Raw genomic sequence first — 16,202 nt, forward strand, 5'->3', positions numbered from 1 at the left:
GATATTGGCAAATAAAATTAGCAATCTTTTCAAGTTCCAGGCTATTTACTATCTAATTTGTCCCACTGTTTAGCATTTGCTCTTGTTAAGGAAAAACTATTTTGTTAGGATTTTCAAGGGGGTGGGAGAAATTTATCTAAATGCATTTTCTTTTAGACAAAATTTCAGAAACTGGTCTTTAGAAACTCAACTACTTTAAATGATGAATATCTGCAATACAAGAGTAAACATACTAAATTGACTCCGAGTAGCAGGATGACCTGGTTCTTCCTAAATGCAAAGTAGAAGACCTAGGTCCTCAACTTTTAAATGATATTGTATTTACGTCATATCTGTCCAGCCCATCTGTGCATACTTCTTTCAGTAACACTCCCGGAGGGAGACTAGAACCACTGCTGCATTCATTGAACACTAACAATGTCCAGAGGGCAACGGCCAGGTGCTGGAGGATTTCCAAAGGGAAAAACGCAGAGCTGATGCTCTCAGGCAGATCAGGGTGTATAACAGACCATCAAGCTTCTAATAAGGCAGGAAGTGAATGACCCTAAGGAGTTCAGTGCAGGAGGGATGTCTGCCAGCTGAGGGACATCTCAAAAGTTTTATAAAGGAACTGGGCCTTGAAAGGATGGTAGGATTCAGAGAAGAGGGCTAAAAATGGGGAGGAAAGGGAATTGCAAATAGAGGAGGCATGTTTCTGAGGTCCTGAAATCAGTAATCATTGATTCTTAAATTTTATTAAAATACTTTTCTGGGATATGTAAAAAATTATCCTAACATATTCCTAAAGTAAATAGAAAGTAGTAGTCCAAACAAGAGGTACTAAGGGATGCAGAGCCAACCTTTCTGTTGACAAACATTTATTGAATATAAAATATTTGCCAGTTGCCAAACAAGATACTAGAGGTATGAAGATATGAGTAACTTTGAACAAACGTATAGTAGTAAAAATCGGACCTTCTCTACAGTTTTTAGTAAAATGCTTGATCCACAGAACTATGCTATTATATACTTTCTTCTAGTCAATGAAAGAATTCTGTAAAGAATTCCATTCCATGTTATTTTCAGGAAAAACCCGTAACAGGACAACGTAAAACAGAATTGCACAAATACGGATACATGTACTACATAAGCTCATTTACTAAGACAGACATAATTGCAAAATAGGACAGACATAGAATGCAATTCATTCTGAAAGAATCAGGTTGCCTGGATACGCCATACTTAGAGCACCAAGGCTGCTCCTCTTGGCCCCACAGCCTCAAGATGTGCTTCCTTCACTTGCCCTACTTGTTCACAGAAGCCTCTCCCCAAGGTGTCTCTCTTTTTCTTTCCTGATAACTCCCAGATTCCACCTTATCATCATTCCCCCTGACTGCGCTGTACCTTCACTGCTTCATCTGAATGGTTTCTGTAAAATATGTACACACCTTTTAGTTCAACCAAAAGTAGCTATGGCAACAGACTTCTTAGGCCAAGTAGGCAGTCAAGATACAAGTATCATCTTAAAAAAGAAATTTTAGAAACCAGTGAAAATTATAGGACAGTGTTTACTGAAAAGGAATGTAGATATTTTAATGTAATTATCATCTTTTATATTTCCATAATTATTTTCCTGATTATTCAAAATTCTAATATAGATGATCAAAAGGCCATTAAGAACATGTTTCAAACATATCATGACCATAACCCAAGATTATACAGATATTCACAAAGAAACGCACATATGTCCATGAAGGAAAATGAAGGTATGGATGCCTATCAGAGGGAAAAAATAGAAAAAATGACGACAAACAAATATGAACATAGCAGTGACACGTTGCACAGTGATAATTATAGAGTAGTAGAATCCATGAAAACGGAATGTTCTAAGAGGTAATAATGTCTGTTTTTTTCTCCTTAAATTTTATAAGCTACTACCCTATATATTATTTTCCTTCACAGAAGATATCCAAATCTTTTCAAGTTTTACTGCTTAACTGTAATGTACTAGATCACATGCAACTTAAAAAAAAATTCCAGATAATTTCCAAGTTATCAGAAAGTAATTTATTTAGAAGACAACTTTAAAAATCATTTAGATGATTATGGCGATGAATATACAACTAGGTGATGATATTGTGAGCCACTGATGGTACACCATGTATGGAATGTATGTATGTGAAGATTTGTCAATAAAGATATTTAAAAAAATTATTTAGAGTTCAGAATTTTAAGATTGGAAAAAGTTGATAAGATAACAGATGTGTCTTAGGATATTTAGCAAACTTTCAATATATTTTGAGGTAAAACCTTAAAAAACACCTTGGAAACATCTATGGTTCCAAGATGAACCATAGATTCATCAAAAAAAGAATGCACTGAAATGAACAGAATTATACCATTTATGTTAAAAATTAAAGTTTTTCATTGTAATTATTTAACAAAGATAATATTGACACACATATTCAAGTGAGGGGAAGTCATTTCAAAATTATTAACCCAGAGATGTTTTTATCAAAACAATAAATAGATCTTTACAGACAAAAAGTATTTATTTACCTGGTCCTCCAATTAAAATTATGGCATATTAGATGATAGCAAAACTGCATTTCCCAAGTTTCTGAAAAATATATTTTATAAATTCAAATAGCCAATATAAATCAGACATGCTATAGAATTAGAAGTACACCAATACAAATAATAATTTTTTTAAAATTACTAATTTCTCAAACAAGGTTATTAATTATGTACCACAGATTTTAAAAATTATTTTTATTTCAGTAAAAACAAAAAAGTAAAGATATTTGATATAAAAATGTTTACACATGAAATACATCCCTTGTCTGACACTGAAAAAAGTTTCAGGGTATGCTACAATAGCATGTTTGGAAATACACTGATGAATTTTAAGTTTTAAAAACTTGTAAAATGATTTGCAACTTTAGAATATCTGTTATGTGGTATGGAAATACTAATGCAAATCATTATTCTTGAATGCTCTGTATTCATTCATGGAAGACTCCTAACCAAGGGAGTAAGGATTTGGTTCAAAGTTTATAAACTTTGCACAAATTTTGTTATGATAACCTGTTATCCACAGAGGAAGTTATTCATAAACAAAAACAATCCGGTGGTTACTAATTTTATACAATCCATTGTAAAACCTCCTTGAGTCTAAAGCTTTAACTAACTAAGATTTAATGTGAACCATAACCAGAGAGAGAGAACAATGAGAAATTAGCATGAATAAGTAATATCAGAAAAAGCAGATGAGAGGAAGAAAATCAACACTGGATATTAGCGTATTTAGATAAATAAAGTTTCATTGATTTTTACATGTCTGAGTGTCCTAGTAATCTAAATCAGGGAATTTCCAATCCAACTGTGGTTGTTGACAAATTCAATTTTTAAAAAATGCAACCTAATGTAGAAAAGATACTTTTCTTTTAATTTTAAAGATATTTATAGTTAACTATTTTTCTAACTAAATTATTTACTCAAATACAATTTTGCAATCATATGCTGGTTACTATGACTATTTTGTGACAAATATTTGTGGATTATATAAATGTCTTAATTACCAGCAAGTAAATTTTGTTTTAAAAGGCATGATAAGTATGGGCAATTACCAAAATGGAGGGTTCTCATTTGTGTCTGGTGATTAATAAATGATCCAACATTTTGTATAAATGCAAAATCTAATAATTTGCCTTCTTAAGTCTCTAAGGTATATGAGATTATAAAGATCTTTACAAATACAAATTTTGTTCAGAAATTAGATTTTATTTTAGAAGTATGCTTCTAAACACAAAATGCACTTTATGAATTTGCTTAAGCTTAAAGACATGCCATTTTTCATTTTCATTATTTAAGAAAAAAAATTATTATAAAGCATTGAAAAATGTTTGCTAATGGAAATACATCAACTTTTATTTACCTAACCTGTTACTTCACACTAGTATAGAATCAATTTTACTAAGGCAAAAAAATGTAATCTGCTGTGAAATTAGTAACATGGTTTAATCCCAAAACTCAAAGAATATTTATAGAGGTAATATTTCCAATTCAAGCATAATTTTGCAGACTTTAATTTTTCCACAAAGCACTGAAATATCTTTTTTAAAAAAAAGCTTTGCTTTAAGATGTTTAAGAGAGTTTCAAATATTCTACAAATATAAAACAATGAATTTTCCCCCAAAAACAGCTATATTTTAAGTTTTCTTTTACTCCATGTAGAAAGTCTTGAAAATTTTTCCCCCCAAAAATCTCATTTTCACCTGAAATAATAGTATTACGGTTTTCAGCAGGTAAAGTACACGTTCTTCGTTTCTTAGAAGGTTTCAAATTTCAGAATTCCAATAATGCGTTTAAACTGAGAACCCACCGAATCACGTTCTCTCCCTCTTTGTGTGTGTGCCTATTATCTTGCAGTTCTGTTATTTGCACTAAATTCTAGTCTTTAACTCCTCAGAAATACCTTAGTGAACCTTCAGCAGTTGCTAACCACTTAATTGTGAACCAGCCAGCCCCTTCAAGTAGATCGTTAACCACAAGAGTGCCTGACAATGTCCAAACCATATCCTCAGTCCAAAAGGAAAAGATAGGGCTTTGTGCGGCCGAAAGGAAGCAAAGGAAAACAAAACAAATGTAGCTCATGCTGAAAGTGAAAAGTGCTTGGGCAGATTAGTATTTTCTTTTCTGCAAGGCGTCCTGCCAAACTTTTTTTTTAAATAGAGACGAAGAGTTATTTTTTTGGTCTGATTTTTCAGTTTCTTGGAAAGTGTTAGTATTTACCACTCCCACGGCCCCTAATTATTACTGTTGGTTGCTTTGTGTTTTTCCCATTTGTCCACAACATAAACTGATGCTATCTCCGCCTCACCCTGTCAAAACCCCAACTTTGAGCGACCCTGGCTTTGGAAACTCCGGTGACTCCGGACGACACATCCCACCCTCTCCCTCTCACGCCTCTAATTTCAGCCGCTGGGTCCCCCACTCCAGTTACTGTGAAAGCCGGAAATTTTCGCCCACCCCCACCCCCGCTACCACCGCTACCGCTCGGGGCCGAAGGCTGCGGAACCCAGAGGCTCGGGGCACAGCCGGGGCTTGGCCACCTCCCCTCCCTCCGGAAGGCTTTAATTTGCACACTTGCTTGCCACGGCGCCACGAGCCCCCAGCCTCGCCGCCGCGTGGGTGTCGGCGCGGGCGGCCTCCTAGGTCCCCGCCCAGCCGCGCGACCACCCCTCACTTCCCCGGCTCCAGTCGCGAGCCCCGGCGGGAGCCGCGCGGCCCCCGTCAGCCCCCGGCAAGCGACGCGGGCGGCGCCCTCCGCGGTCCCTCCGCCCTCCGCCGCAGTGCCCACCCCCTCGCCGGAGAAAGTGCTGGTAACGCCTTCCCCGAAGTCGAGTTACCTGCTCCGCGCAACCGTGGACACGTGCGGAGGTCGGACTGACACACGCAGGTCCCTCCGCAGGCCCGAGGCGGCCAGGCTCCTCAGGTGAGGGGCTGTGCACTCGGGTGGGTGGGCTGCGGGGTGGAGGGTCCCGGGGGAATTACCGGGCCTGGGCCAGTGTCGGAGGCGGGGTGGGGAGAGAAGGGGTGGGGGTGACGGAGGGGGTCTGGGTGTCCTTGGACTTGCTTTGGTTAACCCCTTCTGAACCGACACCGGGTAGGTTACGGGGGCTTTGGGGCTCTAGAGGAACTCCTCTTAATCTGGCGAAAGCGGGACAACCCACACTAGGAATACCCCCCAACACCGACATCTTGTGCCTATGCACATCCGTTTCCACAAACACCCACACAGACACAAACTTATCCAAACGGAACTCGAACTCCACTCCGACACTCACATAATAACCCACAAGTAAAGTTTAGAATGCTCTGCCTCTGAGGACTCCATGCGGGAGAGTATGCTTCGGTACCCCATATTTATTTCCCCACGGAAGCTCTCTCTCCAGCTCACGGAGGTGTGGGTATGGGTTCCACCTTCCCCACCACGAGATAAATGTTAACGCAGGCTTCCTGCTGGCAACCCCTGCGGGCGTGTTGTGTACAGTTAGACGAGTGAACGCAGCCAGCCTGCATGCAGGCCGTTTGCTTTAGTTTCAAACTTTACTTTTATAACTTAAAATATCGAAGTTAAAACGCAAGCCCCATGGGAGCAGCGCTCGGGCCCCGCAACCCGCCCGTCTGCACGTGGGCGCAACTGCGTGTGCGCACACGCAGGAGTCGCGGTCCCGGTGTGCCCTTTTGTCGCTGCGCTGGTGGCGACCCTTGGGGTACTTGGCAGGCTTCGGGAGAGGCACATGAAGGATTTCATTGAGTGTGAAGACAGGGAGCAGAGACAGAAAGCAGAAGGAGGCGGCTGCAGCCTTTGTAGTCGCAGAGGAATGCGGAAATGTTGAAGCACTATGTCAAACTTTTTTGAAATGGGGTCAAGTCACATTCAGCCAGCGTGGGAAAGCAACAACAACAACAAAAAAAAAAAAAAAAAAGAGGAGGAGAGGGGGGGAAAAGGCACTGTTGCTCCCGTTTTTCTCCGCAGAAGCCGACGGCCCGGGGAGCGCGGGGGACAGAGCCAGAGCGCTTGCTGCGGGCTGTGCGGGACCGGGCGGGGGCAGGGGCGCAGTTCCCTGCGGGGGTGGAACCTCCCCGGACGCTTCCTTTTCTGCTGAGCCTCCCGCTGGACTTGCGGGGGTGGGGGGAGGTTGCGGGAGGGATTGGCTGAGCCGCCTGTGGCGGCTCCCCCGCTACCTGTGTGGCCCTCGCCCTTGCTTAGGGCCCCAACGGGCTCTGGTGGCTCGTTCCTCGGCTCCCTCAGTATTCGTCTTCACCTTTTAAGGAAAGCTCCGGATGGCGCGAGGGTGAGGGGCTCTGTCCTGGTCGCAGTCAGCGCCGTATGCACCTAGTGGGGTTGCGCGGGTTGTTGTTTCTTAAATTCCCCGCCGGCGGTTTGCAAGGCAGGTAATTCCGAGGTGTCCCAGGAATTAAGGACACGCGGCTGGAATGTTTGACCGAGGCCACCGCGGTGGTGGATAGGGAATACCCTGCGCCCGGGATTGCAGCTGAAGGGAAAGGGGAGGTTGGGTGCCCCCTCCCCCGGGCTTTGTTGTGCGGGGGCGTTCGGCTGCAGACCCGACCGGGCCTCAAGCCCAGGAGTTACGTATGGTGCAGCCGCCTCAGCTACCTACCTCAGGGACCGTCTTGGAAATGGAGAAAGGTCCGCGAATCCCGACCCGGAGGTCGCAACCCCTCTCATCCCCACAGACACAGCATTAACACCCTGGCCCGCTTCCACCCCACTTTTGGGGGAGGTGGGTGGGAAGTCGAGTTTTACTGTGGTTGAAATCAGTTGAAAACTTAGGGCGAGTCATGGTTATGCCACCTTTCTCTTGAAGTTATTCTTTAAGGAGGCGACATGCGAAAATGTAGTGAAAACCCCTTTCTCCCACCCTTGCGGCCCCTGAGCGACTTCCCCTTCCAGGACCCCTTGCTCGCCCACCCTCAAGTAGCGGGAGCCCAAGCCCTCCCCAACCTGATGGGTTGCCCTTTCTGGATTTCTACCACGGAGGTCCTCTGAGTTGAAAGAAAAATTCGTTTCTAGCTAGACTCCTTTACCCCCAAAAGACCATTCGTGTGTGCGAGTCGTTTTTAAATGTCTCCTCATAGAAAAACTGAAAGTAGAAAGAAAGGAAGCAATTTCCGAGCAGATGTCTGACCACCCCTTCTCTTAAGCATCGGGTTACAGGGTCCTGGGAGCCCCCACCCACATTCTGCGGCCCCACACGGGTGGACCCACAGTCCGTTCACACCAGCTTGTGCATGACCCCTGAACGCCCCCCGCCACCTCAGGACTGCCTTTTCCTGCACGTCCAGGCCCCCGGAGGCGGGGAGGGTAGCAGTACAATACGATGATATAGGGATAAATATTAAACCGTGACATTGGCGAACCCGGCGCCTCCCCTCCCCCGCACTCCCGGCACACTCTGGGCTGCTTGGCACGCCCCCTCCCGTTCCACTGCGTCCCGCGCGGCGCGCTCATCCCCGAGGGGCCCCTGCAACCTCCCGGCGCGTAGACGGCTCCAGCTCCGCAGGGAATTCCAGAAAAGTAACTTCGCTTTTCTTGGAAGAACCAGGAAGGATTAAGTGACCTGGGAGACGGCAGGAGAGCTCGGAGGGTAGCGATGGGGGCTTCGTGAAGGAGGAGGAGGGGGAGTCTGCAGGAACCCCGAGGAAAGCGCCTGGGATGTCTGATTGCAATTTCTTCTTGTCCTGCCATCTCCTCTTTTAGGTGAAATAAGTTTGGACTGAGAAGTGCTCAGGCAGAGACTATGTAATCGCCTCGCTGTCTCAGCAGAGGACTCCGCTTTGGGAAGGGAAGAGGAGGGATCGGCTCGCTTCTCCCGCGGCGGCGGCGACTCGGCAGGCGGAGTTTCGCGGCGTCGGCACCAGGGCTGCTCCCGCCGGTGAAGAGGTCGGTCCATCGAGCTCCGGCGGCCGCGAGAGCTTGAGTCCCGTAGCCGGCGCAGGCAAGGAAGAAGGAGACCGAGCTCCGCGGCGCGAGGGAGCGGGCCGGGGATCCCGGGAGGAGGTGAGCGGCGGCCGCGAGCGATTCGAGCGCGCCTTTCACCGGCTCCAGCGGCGCCGCTCGGGGCGGCGTCCGGGCAGCATGGAGAAGGACGGCCTGAGCCGCGCGGACCAGCAGTATGAGTGCGTGGCGGAGATCGGGGAGGGCGCCTACGGGAAGGTGTTCAAGGCCCGGGACCTAAAGAACGGAGGCCGTTTCGTGGCGCTGAAGCGCGTGCGGGTGCAGACCGGCGAAGAGGGCATGCCGCTCTCCACCATCCGCGAGGTGGCAGTGCTGAGGCACCTGGAGACCTTCGAGCACCCCAATGTGGTCAGGTGAGCTGGAGAGCGGCGCCCAAGCCGTCGGGGGTCGGGAGCCTGGGGAGTGTCGAGGGTCCTCAGCCCGGGAGGGTGCAGGGAAGAGTGTGCCTGGGGAGACTGAGCGCCACCTCTTGACCTATTTACATAGTGCGAGTAAGTTTTGTCAACAGAGCCACAAGCCAGCGCCATTGACCTTGCCAGACAGTGAGCCCAAAGACAAGCCTGAAAACGTAACCTGCTCAGGCCTCCCCGTCACTTTGCAAGGTCTAAGTGTTTTCTCCCTGTCCCCCAAGTAGAGGAATCTGAGGGAATTAGGTAGCTTGTTGGGACAAGCCAATCTAAGACACCACCATTGCCACACGTTTTTCTTCAGTTATTGGGCTATTTTTGAGAAACCAGAATGAGCAAGAGGTAACAGAATGAGGTCTGATAATTTTATAATTTTATAATAGAAAGAGAATTTCACTTAAGCCTAGTATAAATAAAGTTAAAAATGCAGAAACTTTCAAGAATATTTTTGCCAGCCATACCCCTAATTTCTTTTTATTAAAGATACATAATGATTAGTGATTCTTGATGATCTAAGGAGCTTCCTTGCTGGACCCAGTTTCAGATAGTGTCGTTTAAGAAAATTCCCCCCCCCCCCCCCAAAATGTTACCTCTTCATTATTCCTTTGTATTTCTGACTGGCATCGTCCTTAGACTATTTCAAAAGATTAGATGTGAGTCCAGAATGTGGTATCTCCCAAAAGATTCAAAATGTTCTGCCTTGTTTTTCTCCTGAATAAGTTGTGCAAATGGGTGGGAAGAAGACAGCAGTCCTTGAAAGCCTTGCAGCAGTCCTTGAAAGCCTAACCAGTTTTAATCGAAAATGTGTGTGATTTAGGATAATGGTATTTTCTAAGTAATTCTGGCATTTCCTCATTGTGTGGTTGACATTGCATGGTATGTCATCCTTTTTTCTTTTCCCTTTTTAAAAACAGATATATAGTGTAAAGGTGAAAAGGAATGCACAGAAATTTCTACAAATTGGATTGTGATTTTACCTTTTTCAACTCTCAAAATAGTCTTGGAGAAGAAAGTCTCACAATATTCTCCTTATTCTCATCCATCTAGGGATTCTGTTCAACAAATATATGCCTACTGTGTGCACTGGGACGAAATTATGTAAATAAGCACAGCTAAATATTTTTGTAAAAAGTCAAACAACTTAACATTAGTCATCAAAGTGAAGAGACCCAAGACTGACCTTTGAAATACCGAGCCCTTTACAGACTCAGGGAGCCCAAGTGTCTACAAAATCTTCCTGGGAGGTTTTAACTTGACTCCTCCTATCCCAGCTTGGGTGATTTGTGTGGTGCTTTGTTGCCAAGACAGTTAGATCCAGGCTGTGAAAGGCAGCAAAGAATCATAAATGCATAAATAAGATGGTAAATGGTTTTAAAGATAGGATGCTATCATACTTTACTTCAGCCAGTAAAGGGAGGAGGGACAAGAGATAATGAGATTGGGAGAATGAGAGTTTTAGGAAGATGGGATTATATGTAAAAGCTATACATCACCTTGTGTCTGTATGTATGTGTTTTTCTTTGTTGAAAACAACAAAAACCCTATTTGGAGGTATTTATGAGACTGGAGGGCATAAGAGAGGGTGCATTTAGCACTGTTAATTATCTTTTCAAAGGAATCACCTAAGTACTGCCCAAAGATTGAAATCTGCCACTAAAATTTTAAGACAGAAGTTCTTGTTCTATTTTGTCTGCTACCTGTGAGTATCCAGTGAAGGGTGATTATTGGGTACGTGAATAAAAACAATATCCTTCTAATGAGAGGCACCTCTGTGTAACTCTGTAGATTACACAGCACAGTCCATTCTTATGACAAAAGAAGGCTGAGTTGTTTTTACCATTGTGCTGGTAAATTTCGGCTGATCCATCTTGTTCTCTTGATTTTTCTTCCTGAGATTGGTGTATCTTTAGAGGTGGCTAATCGACCCATGATTTGGGTTATGTTGTGAAATTTCAGGATGATATACTTGTGTATTGAATCAAAGGCATCATTTTCTAAAATTATTTTTATAAAGCAGTGATGGTGACACCTTTCACATACAGTTATAGATAAAGTGAGATAGTGTATATGAAAGCACTTTGTAAATTTAAAGTACTTCACATGTCTTAAGTAGTGTTTGTATTCAGGTAGATTCAGGTAGATTGCCCAGGAGTAAGTTTCCAGGAAGGCATCAGTTCACCTGACCTTTTGAAGAACGAATCATATTCAAATCCAGACATAGGCTCAGAACCTACAGGCTACTTGAGTATAATTAGCTTCTAGTTTGTCAGAAAAGATTATCAGGGAGTATGCCAGGAGGTTAGTGATACTTGAGGGAATTATCCATAATAATGTCACCCTCACAGGTTTACAGCTCTTCATTCCCTTTTTGTTTTGGTCCTGTTTCTTCCTTTCTCTGCCTTCAGGCAGCTGATGGCCTCCATGACTTGCTTGACCAGACTAAGGAATTCTGGGTTTTAGTCATGGCTAGTATTTATTCTAACAGGGTCAGGAAATCAAGGACAGGTGACAGCAATTCTTTTTCTTCCAAGAAAGAGTTGTCAAGATTGGGTCCCCAAACCTGTGACTTACTATTGCTTCACAGAATCAGTTTTACAGACCTATGTCTCTTTAAAGGTTTCTTAAAAGGGCGCATGGCCTTCAAGTCACAAGTAACTGATCCTAATTACAGGCTTTCCCTACAGATAGTGATTATTCTTCCAGGAGAGTTTTCCAATTTTATCATTTTAAAGAGCTCAGTAATTATTGCATAAAAGGGGTATAAAATAGAGCTTCTCTACAAAAACCTAACCATTAATAGAATAGAAGAAACATACCCCATTATATGTCACAGTGTAAAGCCAGATCTTCAGGTGGAGTTAATTCTGAATAAAAGGATTATTTTGTAGATAAATAATGCATTTATTATTGTTTCAGTGAAAACAGGAAAAACAGGAGTTTTGATTCTCCTTTCAAGCTTCAGTATGTTAAAAATATGTTTGTTCCTTCATTCTTTAAGAGTTCCTTGAAAAGTTTTCAATTTATCAAGATTGTTTAGTAAACATTTTTACAATGGTGTTCTGCCCATTCCTTATTCTTCCAGAAAAATTTAATAATGCTGAATTTTTAACATTGCAGTTGCATCCTTTTAATACAGCTATTATAAACATGGAATCATGGAAAAAAATAAAAGAAAAGGAAACTTGTATAAACTTGGATATTTTGGGGGTATTTTCCTATGTTTAAAACATGTATAAATGAGTATTAATGTAAACCAACCTCCTTATTAAAAGTAAATTATCCTTTAAAGAAAATACATTTATGATTCCTCAGGAATTTTTTTTTTTTTTTAAAGAAACACCCAACTCTTACACTGTTTTATTGTAGAATCACAGGATACTAGTGTTAGAAGAAATTTTGAAAGTCTTTTAGGCCTTTTATGTTATAAAGAAATTAAAGTCCAGAGTGGTCAAGCAGCTTGTCTATCCTGACATTAAAAGTTGTTGACTTGTTCTTAAATCTGGGTAGCAATTTAAAAATGTTTTGGTTGATGGAAGAAGTTAAATCAAGTGAGTACATTTACAGTTTGGAAGAAATGAACTATATGGAGGCAAAGGTGATGGTTTGTTTGCCAGGAATAAATATCATATCAATTCAAGAAATTCTTGAATTTTGCATCGTTCCCTACTGAATTATATCTTTAAAAAGTAGTATGATTATTCCATTAGATTCTGTTTTTAAAGAATGTGTTATAACTATCCTTTAAACTTGTCTGATAAGTGAAATATTACATAGGGTGGCTCTTGCACCTACTACCCATTTAACAAAATAAACACCATAATCCTGGAAATTAGGCAATCTAACAACCTGCAAATAGATAAGCAAGTGTATTTATCTCTGCTTCTTGAAGAACTAATCTTGTTATTGCTAATTCTCTTGAGGTTCGGAAGAAAATTCCTGTTTCCATGGGAAGTAAATTAATTTGAGCTTCCTGGGTGCAGTGGGACGTGGCAGAGGGGAAATCTGGGTGCAGGTAAATTGGAGACAGGAAAAGATAGTATGTGTGATATTGTGCTTTGGCCAAAGTCCAAGAGACGGCACTAAGAATAGGCACCAGAGGTTGATAACAGGCATTCCTACATTTAGATCACCATTTGAGTGATGATCTAGTTCATCTTAAGTCTGGAGGGGCAAGCAGGTCAGCAACCAGAGGGAGGATTTTACAAGAGCTGCTGGGCAGTTCTTTTGAATATCACCAGTTTGCTGCCATACCTGATTTTTGTTTTAGCAGCTATGCATATAACTGTTGTCACCTGAAAGGTGAAGTAAAGGCATCTTTAGGCATGTAACAGGAATCTGGATGTGGCAATAGTACCCTGAAAGTCCATTTGAGATAGGATAATTAAATATTTTTGACCTGATTTTTGCCCATAGTAGTTAATCTGAATTTGGCCAACTACTAATTTTGTAATTTAAGCAGCCATATTTTTTAAGTATCCATTTTAATGATTGATTCCTATTATCCAGCCTTCCTAAAAGATTTACTCTAGTAGAATTAGAATCATAATATTGAACATTTTTTAATTAGAAGGGCTCTTAGATTTAACATAGTTTGACCCCCTTTGGTCTGTGTAGGGATGCTAACAAATTGTTTTGCTTTTAGTCAACTGCTTTATTCCACAGTATGTGTATTGTGCATATAAATTGAGGATAGCTAAGGTTCAAACCCAAGCTTATATCCTGCATGAGCAGGATAGGATTACTAATAGTCACAGCATGCCAGAAAGCACTTCTTTGAGATATAAAAGTATTTTCATCTTAATGCTTGTTGTGCTTGCTGACTTGAAAACAAGGATTTTGCCTTTTATATCCACAAATAACATAGTGTCTATAACTGTTAGTTGCCCAGTATCTATTTCCTGAATAAATGAATGCAGTAGAACAAATTGAACAGTAAACCCTTCATATGAGGACTTTTTGTCCTTTTAGAATTGCACACAGTAGTAGCAAGTATCTTAAGCTAATGTTGACATGAGATTATTGGGTGTATTGGATATTAACTGCATGTAATGCACATATGCGAAATAAAGTCCATTCGGTAAGAGCCTTCAAGTATCGATATTATATTTTAAAATGTTCTTTAACTGTCCAGTTTTTGTCTTTAGTATTATCCTTGGCTTAGATGGAATTTGCTTGTGCTCATTGTACGCATCTGTCATATGCATCCTACAAACAGACCACTCCATTTCCTCTGACTACCTTGCATGCCATCCACCTCTGTGCCTTTAATTTGTACTGATGTGAAACATACATCTCTGTTCCTCCCTGCACCACCGTTTCCACCTGTTGAAATGCTATTAATCCTTCAGAACCATGTTCTAATGCCACCTTTTTTGTGGTGTGCTCCTTAATACCTCCATTTGGATAAAATTTCTGCTTCCTTTGAACCTTAACAACTTTGGATTTCCTTTATAGCGCTTAGCATATTTCTGCCCCCGTATATTCCTTCTAACCCCACCCTCAACCCCACCATCCTTTTCTTACCCTTTCTAAGCACATTTGTAAGCTTCCTGAGGCAGGGAGCGTCTTGTGATCCTTATACCCTTATATTCAGTGGAAATAAAATGAATAAATGAACACATGAAGCTTTTAAGTAGGGAACTGCATGGGAAAAAATGATAATTCTTTGGAGTGTCAGATAAAGAGGGAAAGTGGATCTGTATATTGGATTACACTTATTGAATTTCTTATGAAATAATTTTAAAATACTGAAAAAAGAAAGTTTCATTTCCATTTTACTCCAGTCTATATAGTTTACATTAAGGAAAGTTTTGCAGTTTAAATATGTAGTACTTTAGTGTACTATACAGTCTTGGACTTAATTTATATATGATGAAGACATTAACATGGGATACTCGCATGTGCTCAGTAAAAGTTGAAAATGATTTGAACATTTTAAAAGGTAAGATGTTATAAATATGTTATCAGTTGCTTGAATTCTTTTGTTTTTCACATTAATATCTTTGGCTTTCTTTACTGGGAAAACTATCAGGAGAAGTAAAATTTAGGTAAAATCTTCCTAATAGTTCCTTAACGGATGTCAAGATTTTGTATTCCATTCAGGCCTTGTCTTCTGCTCCTTCTCATAGTTTGTGTACTGAGAATTTGGATTTCACCTGGAAAAACTGGTAGGTTTACTTAAGAAGTAATCTTCCAACCTGAATTAATTCCAGCTCCTCAAAACACATGTGGTTGGGTGTATGTGTGTGTTCAAAACAGTTGAATGTGAAATCTCTGAAAGAAGGGATGTGTTGTCTTGTTCCTTATATCCCAAGTACTTAGCATGCTGCCTGGCATCCTGTAGGCACAGAATAAATATTTGTGAATAAATGAATGAGTGTAGCATATAAGAACTCAATTTAATTTTTAAATCAGAAAAGGGTAATGTCTGAAAGCATATATAAAGTCAACTCATAAAGAGATTATTCTGATTGATCTCTAGCATTTAATGAGAATTTATTAATCATCTCTGTATTCAGCACAGACCTTTTGATTAAGACAGTGATCACAAAAGTACCTATGTATTGAAAAGTTTACGAATAAAATGGTATAGGATGTGGAATTTGTTTCAAAATGGGGTATAAATGAGCCAGAATTGGGCTATGAGTTGATCATTGTTAAAGCTGTGGAATTGCGTTGTATAATTCTCTCTTCATTTGTATATGTTTGAAATTTTCCATAACAGGTTTTAAAAATATTCCTGGTTGTGGGCTAAGAGTCAAGAAAAGTTTGATTCTATCCTGATTCGGCTACTTTAATAACTGTAAGCTACAGTTTCTCCTTCTATATGAAAAAGTGAAATTAAATATCTGAAAATCAAATATTATACACATAAAGTGCAGTAACAAAATTAGTACCTGCCCTCGGGTGATTTATAATTTGGTGGAAGAAACTGACATGTATATAGATACGTGTTTTCATTCCACCACCCGCATATAATGTGAAAGCATGAACAGAGGTAGGCATTTCTGAAAAGATGTCTATTGAATTTATAGTAATTATAGTAAAATATAGTCTTTAACTTGGATAATGGAAATTGGTGTCAAACTTAACCAATGGTAATGTATTCATTAGTGGATTTTATTATACGAGGGTGTGAGGGCACAGCGCTCTGAGAACACATTGTCAGAACTTATGGACACTTGATGATTTTTTTAGAATTAAGCTATTCAGATGAGCTCAAAGGAAGGTTGGATTCTTCACATGTTCTTTTGCCTTCTCATTTCTAA

General features: G+C 41.2%; 1 protein-coding gene across 3 annotated transcripts in view; it reads left to right on the forward strand.

The window, feature by feature from the left end:
* Positions 1 to 5,331: 5,331 nt before the first annotated feature.
* The window catches only part of CDK6 (cyclin dependent kinase 6), a 239,945-nt gene continuing 229,074 nt past the window's right edge, over positions 5,332 to 16,202 (forward strand). The window contains exons 1-2 of one of the 3 annotated variants that reach the window (XM_077123888.1): positions 5,332 to 5,476; positions 8,270 to 8,880. In XM_077123888.1, the coding sequence (XP_076980003.1) occupies positions 8,648 to 8,880 (233 nt within the window). In that variant the 5' untranslated portion in view covers positions 5,332 to 5,476; positions 8,270 to 8,647. Of the gene's footprint in view, positions 5,477 to 8,000; positions 8,881 to 16,202 lie in introns of those variants that run through there. The other 2 variants (XM_077123906.1, XM_077123897.1) reach the window with 2 other exon arrangements.

The sequence above is a fragment of the Tamandua tetradactyla genome, chromosome 1 (assembly GCF_023851605.1).
Source record: "Tamandua tetradactyla isolate mTamTet1 chromosome 1, mTamTet1.pri, whole genome shotgun sequence".
Classification (NCBI taxonomy): domain Eukaryota; kingdom Metazoa; phylum Chordata; class Mammalia; order Pilosa; family Myrmecophagidae; genus Tamandua; species Tamandua tetradactyla.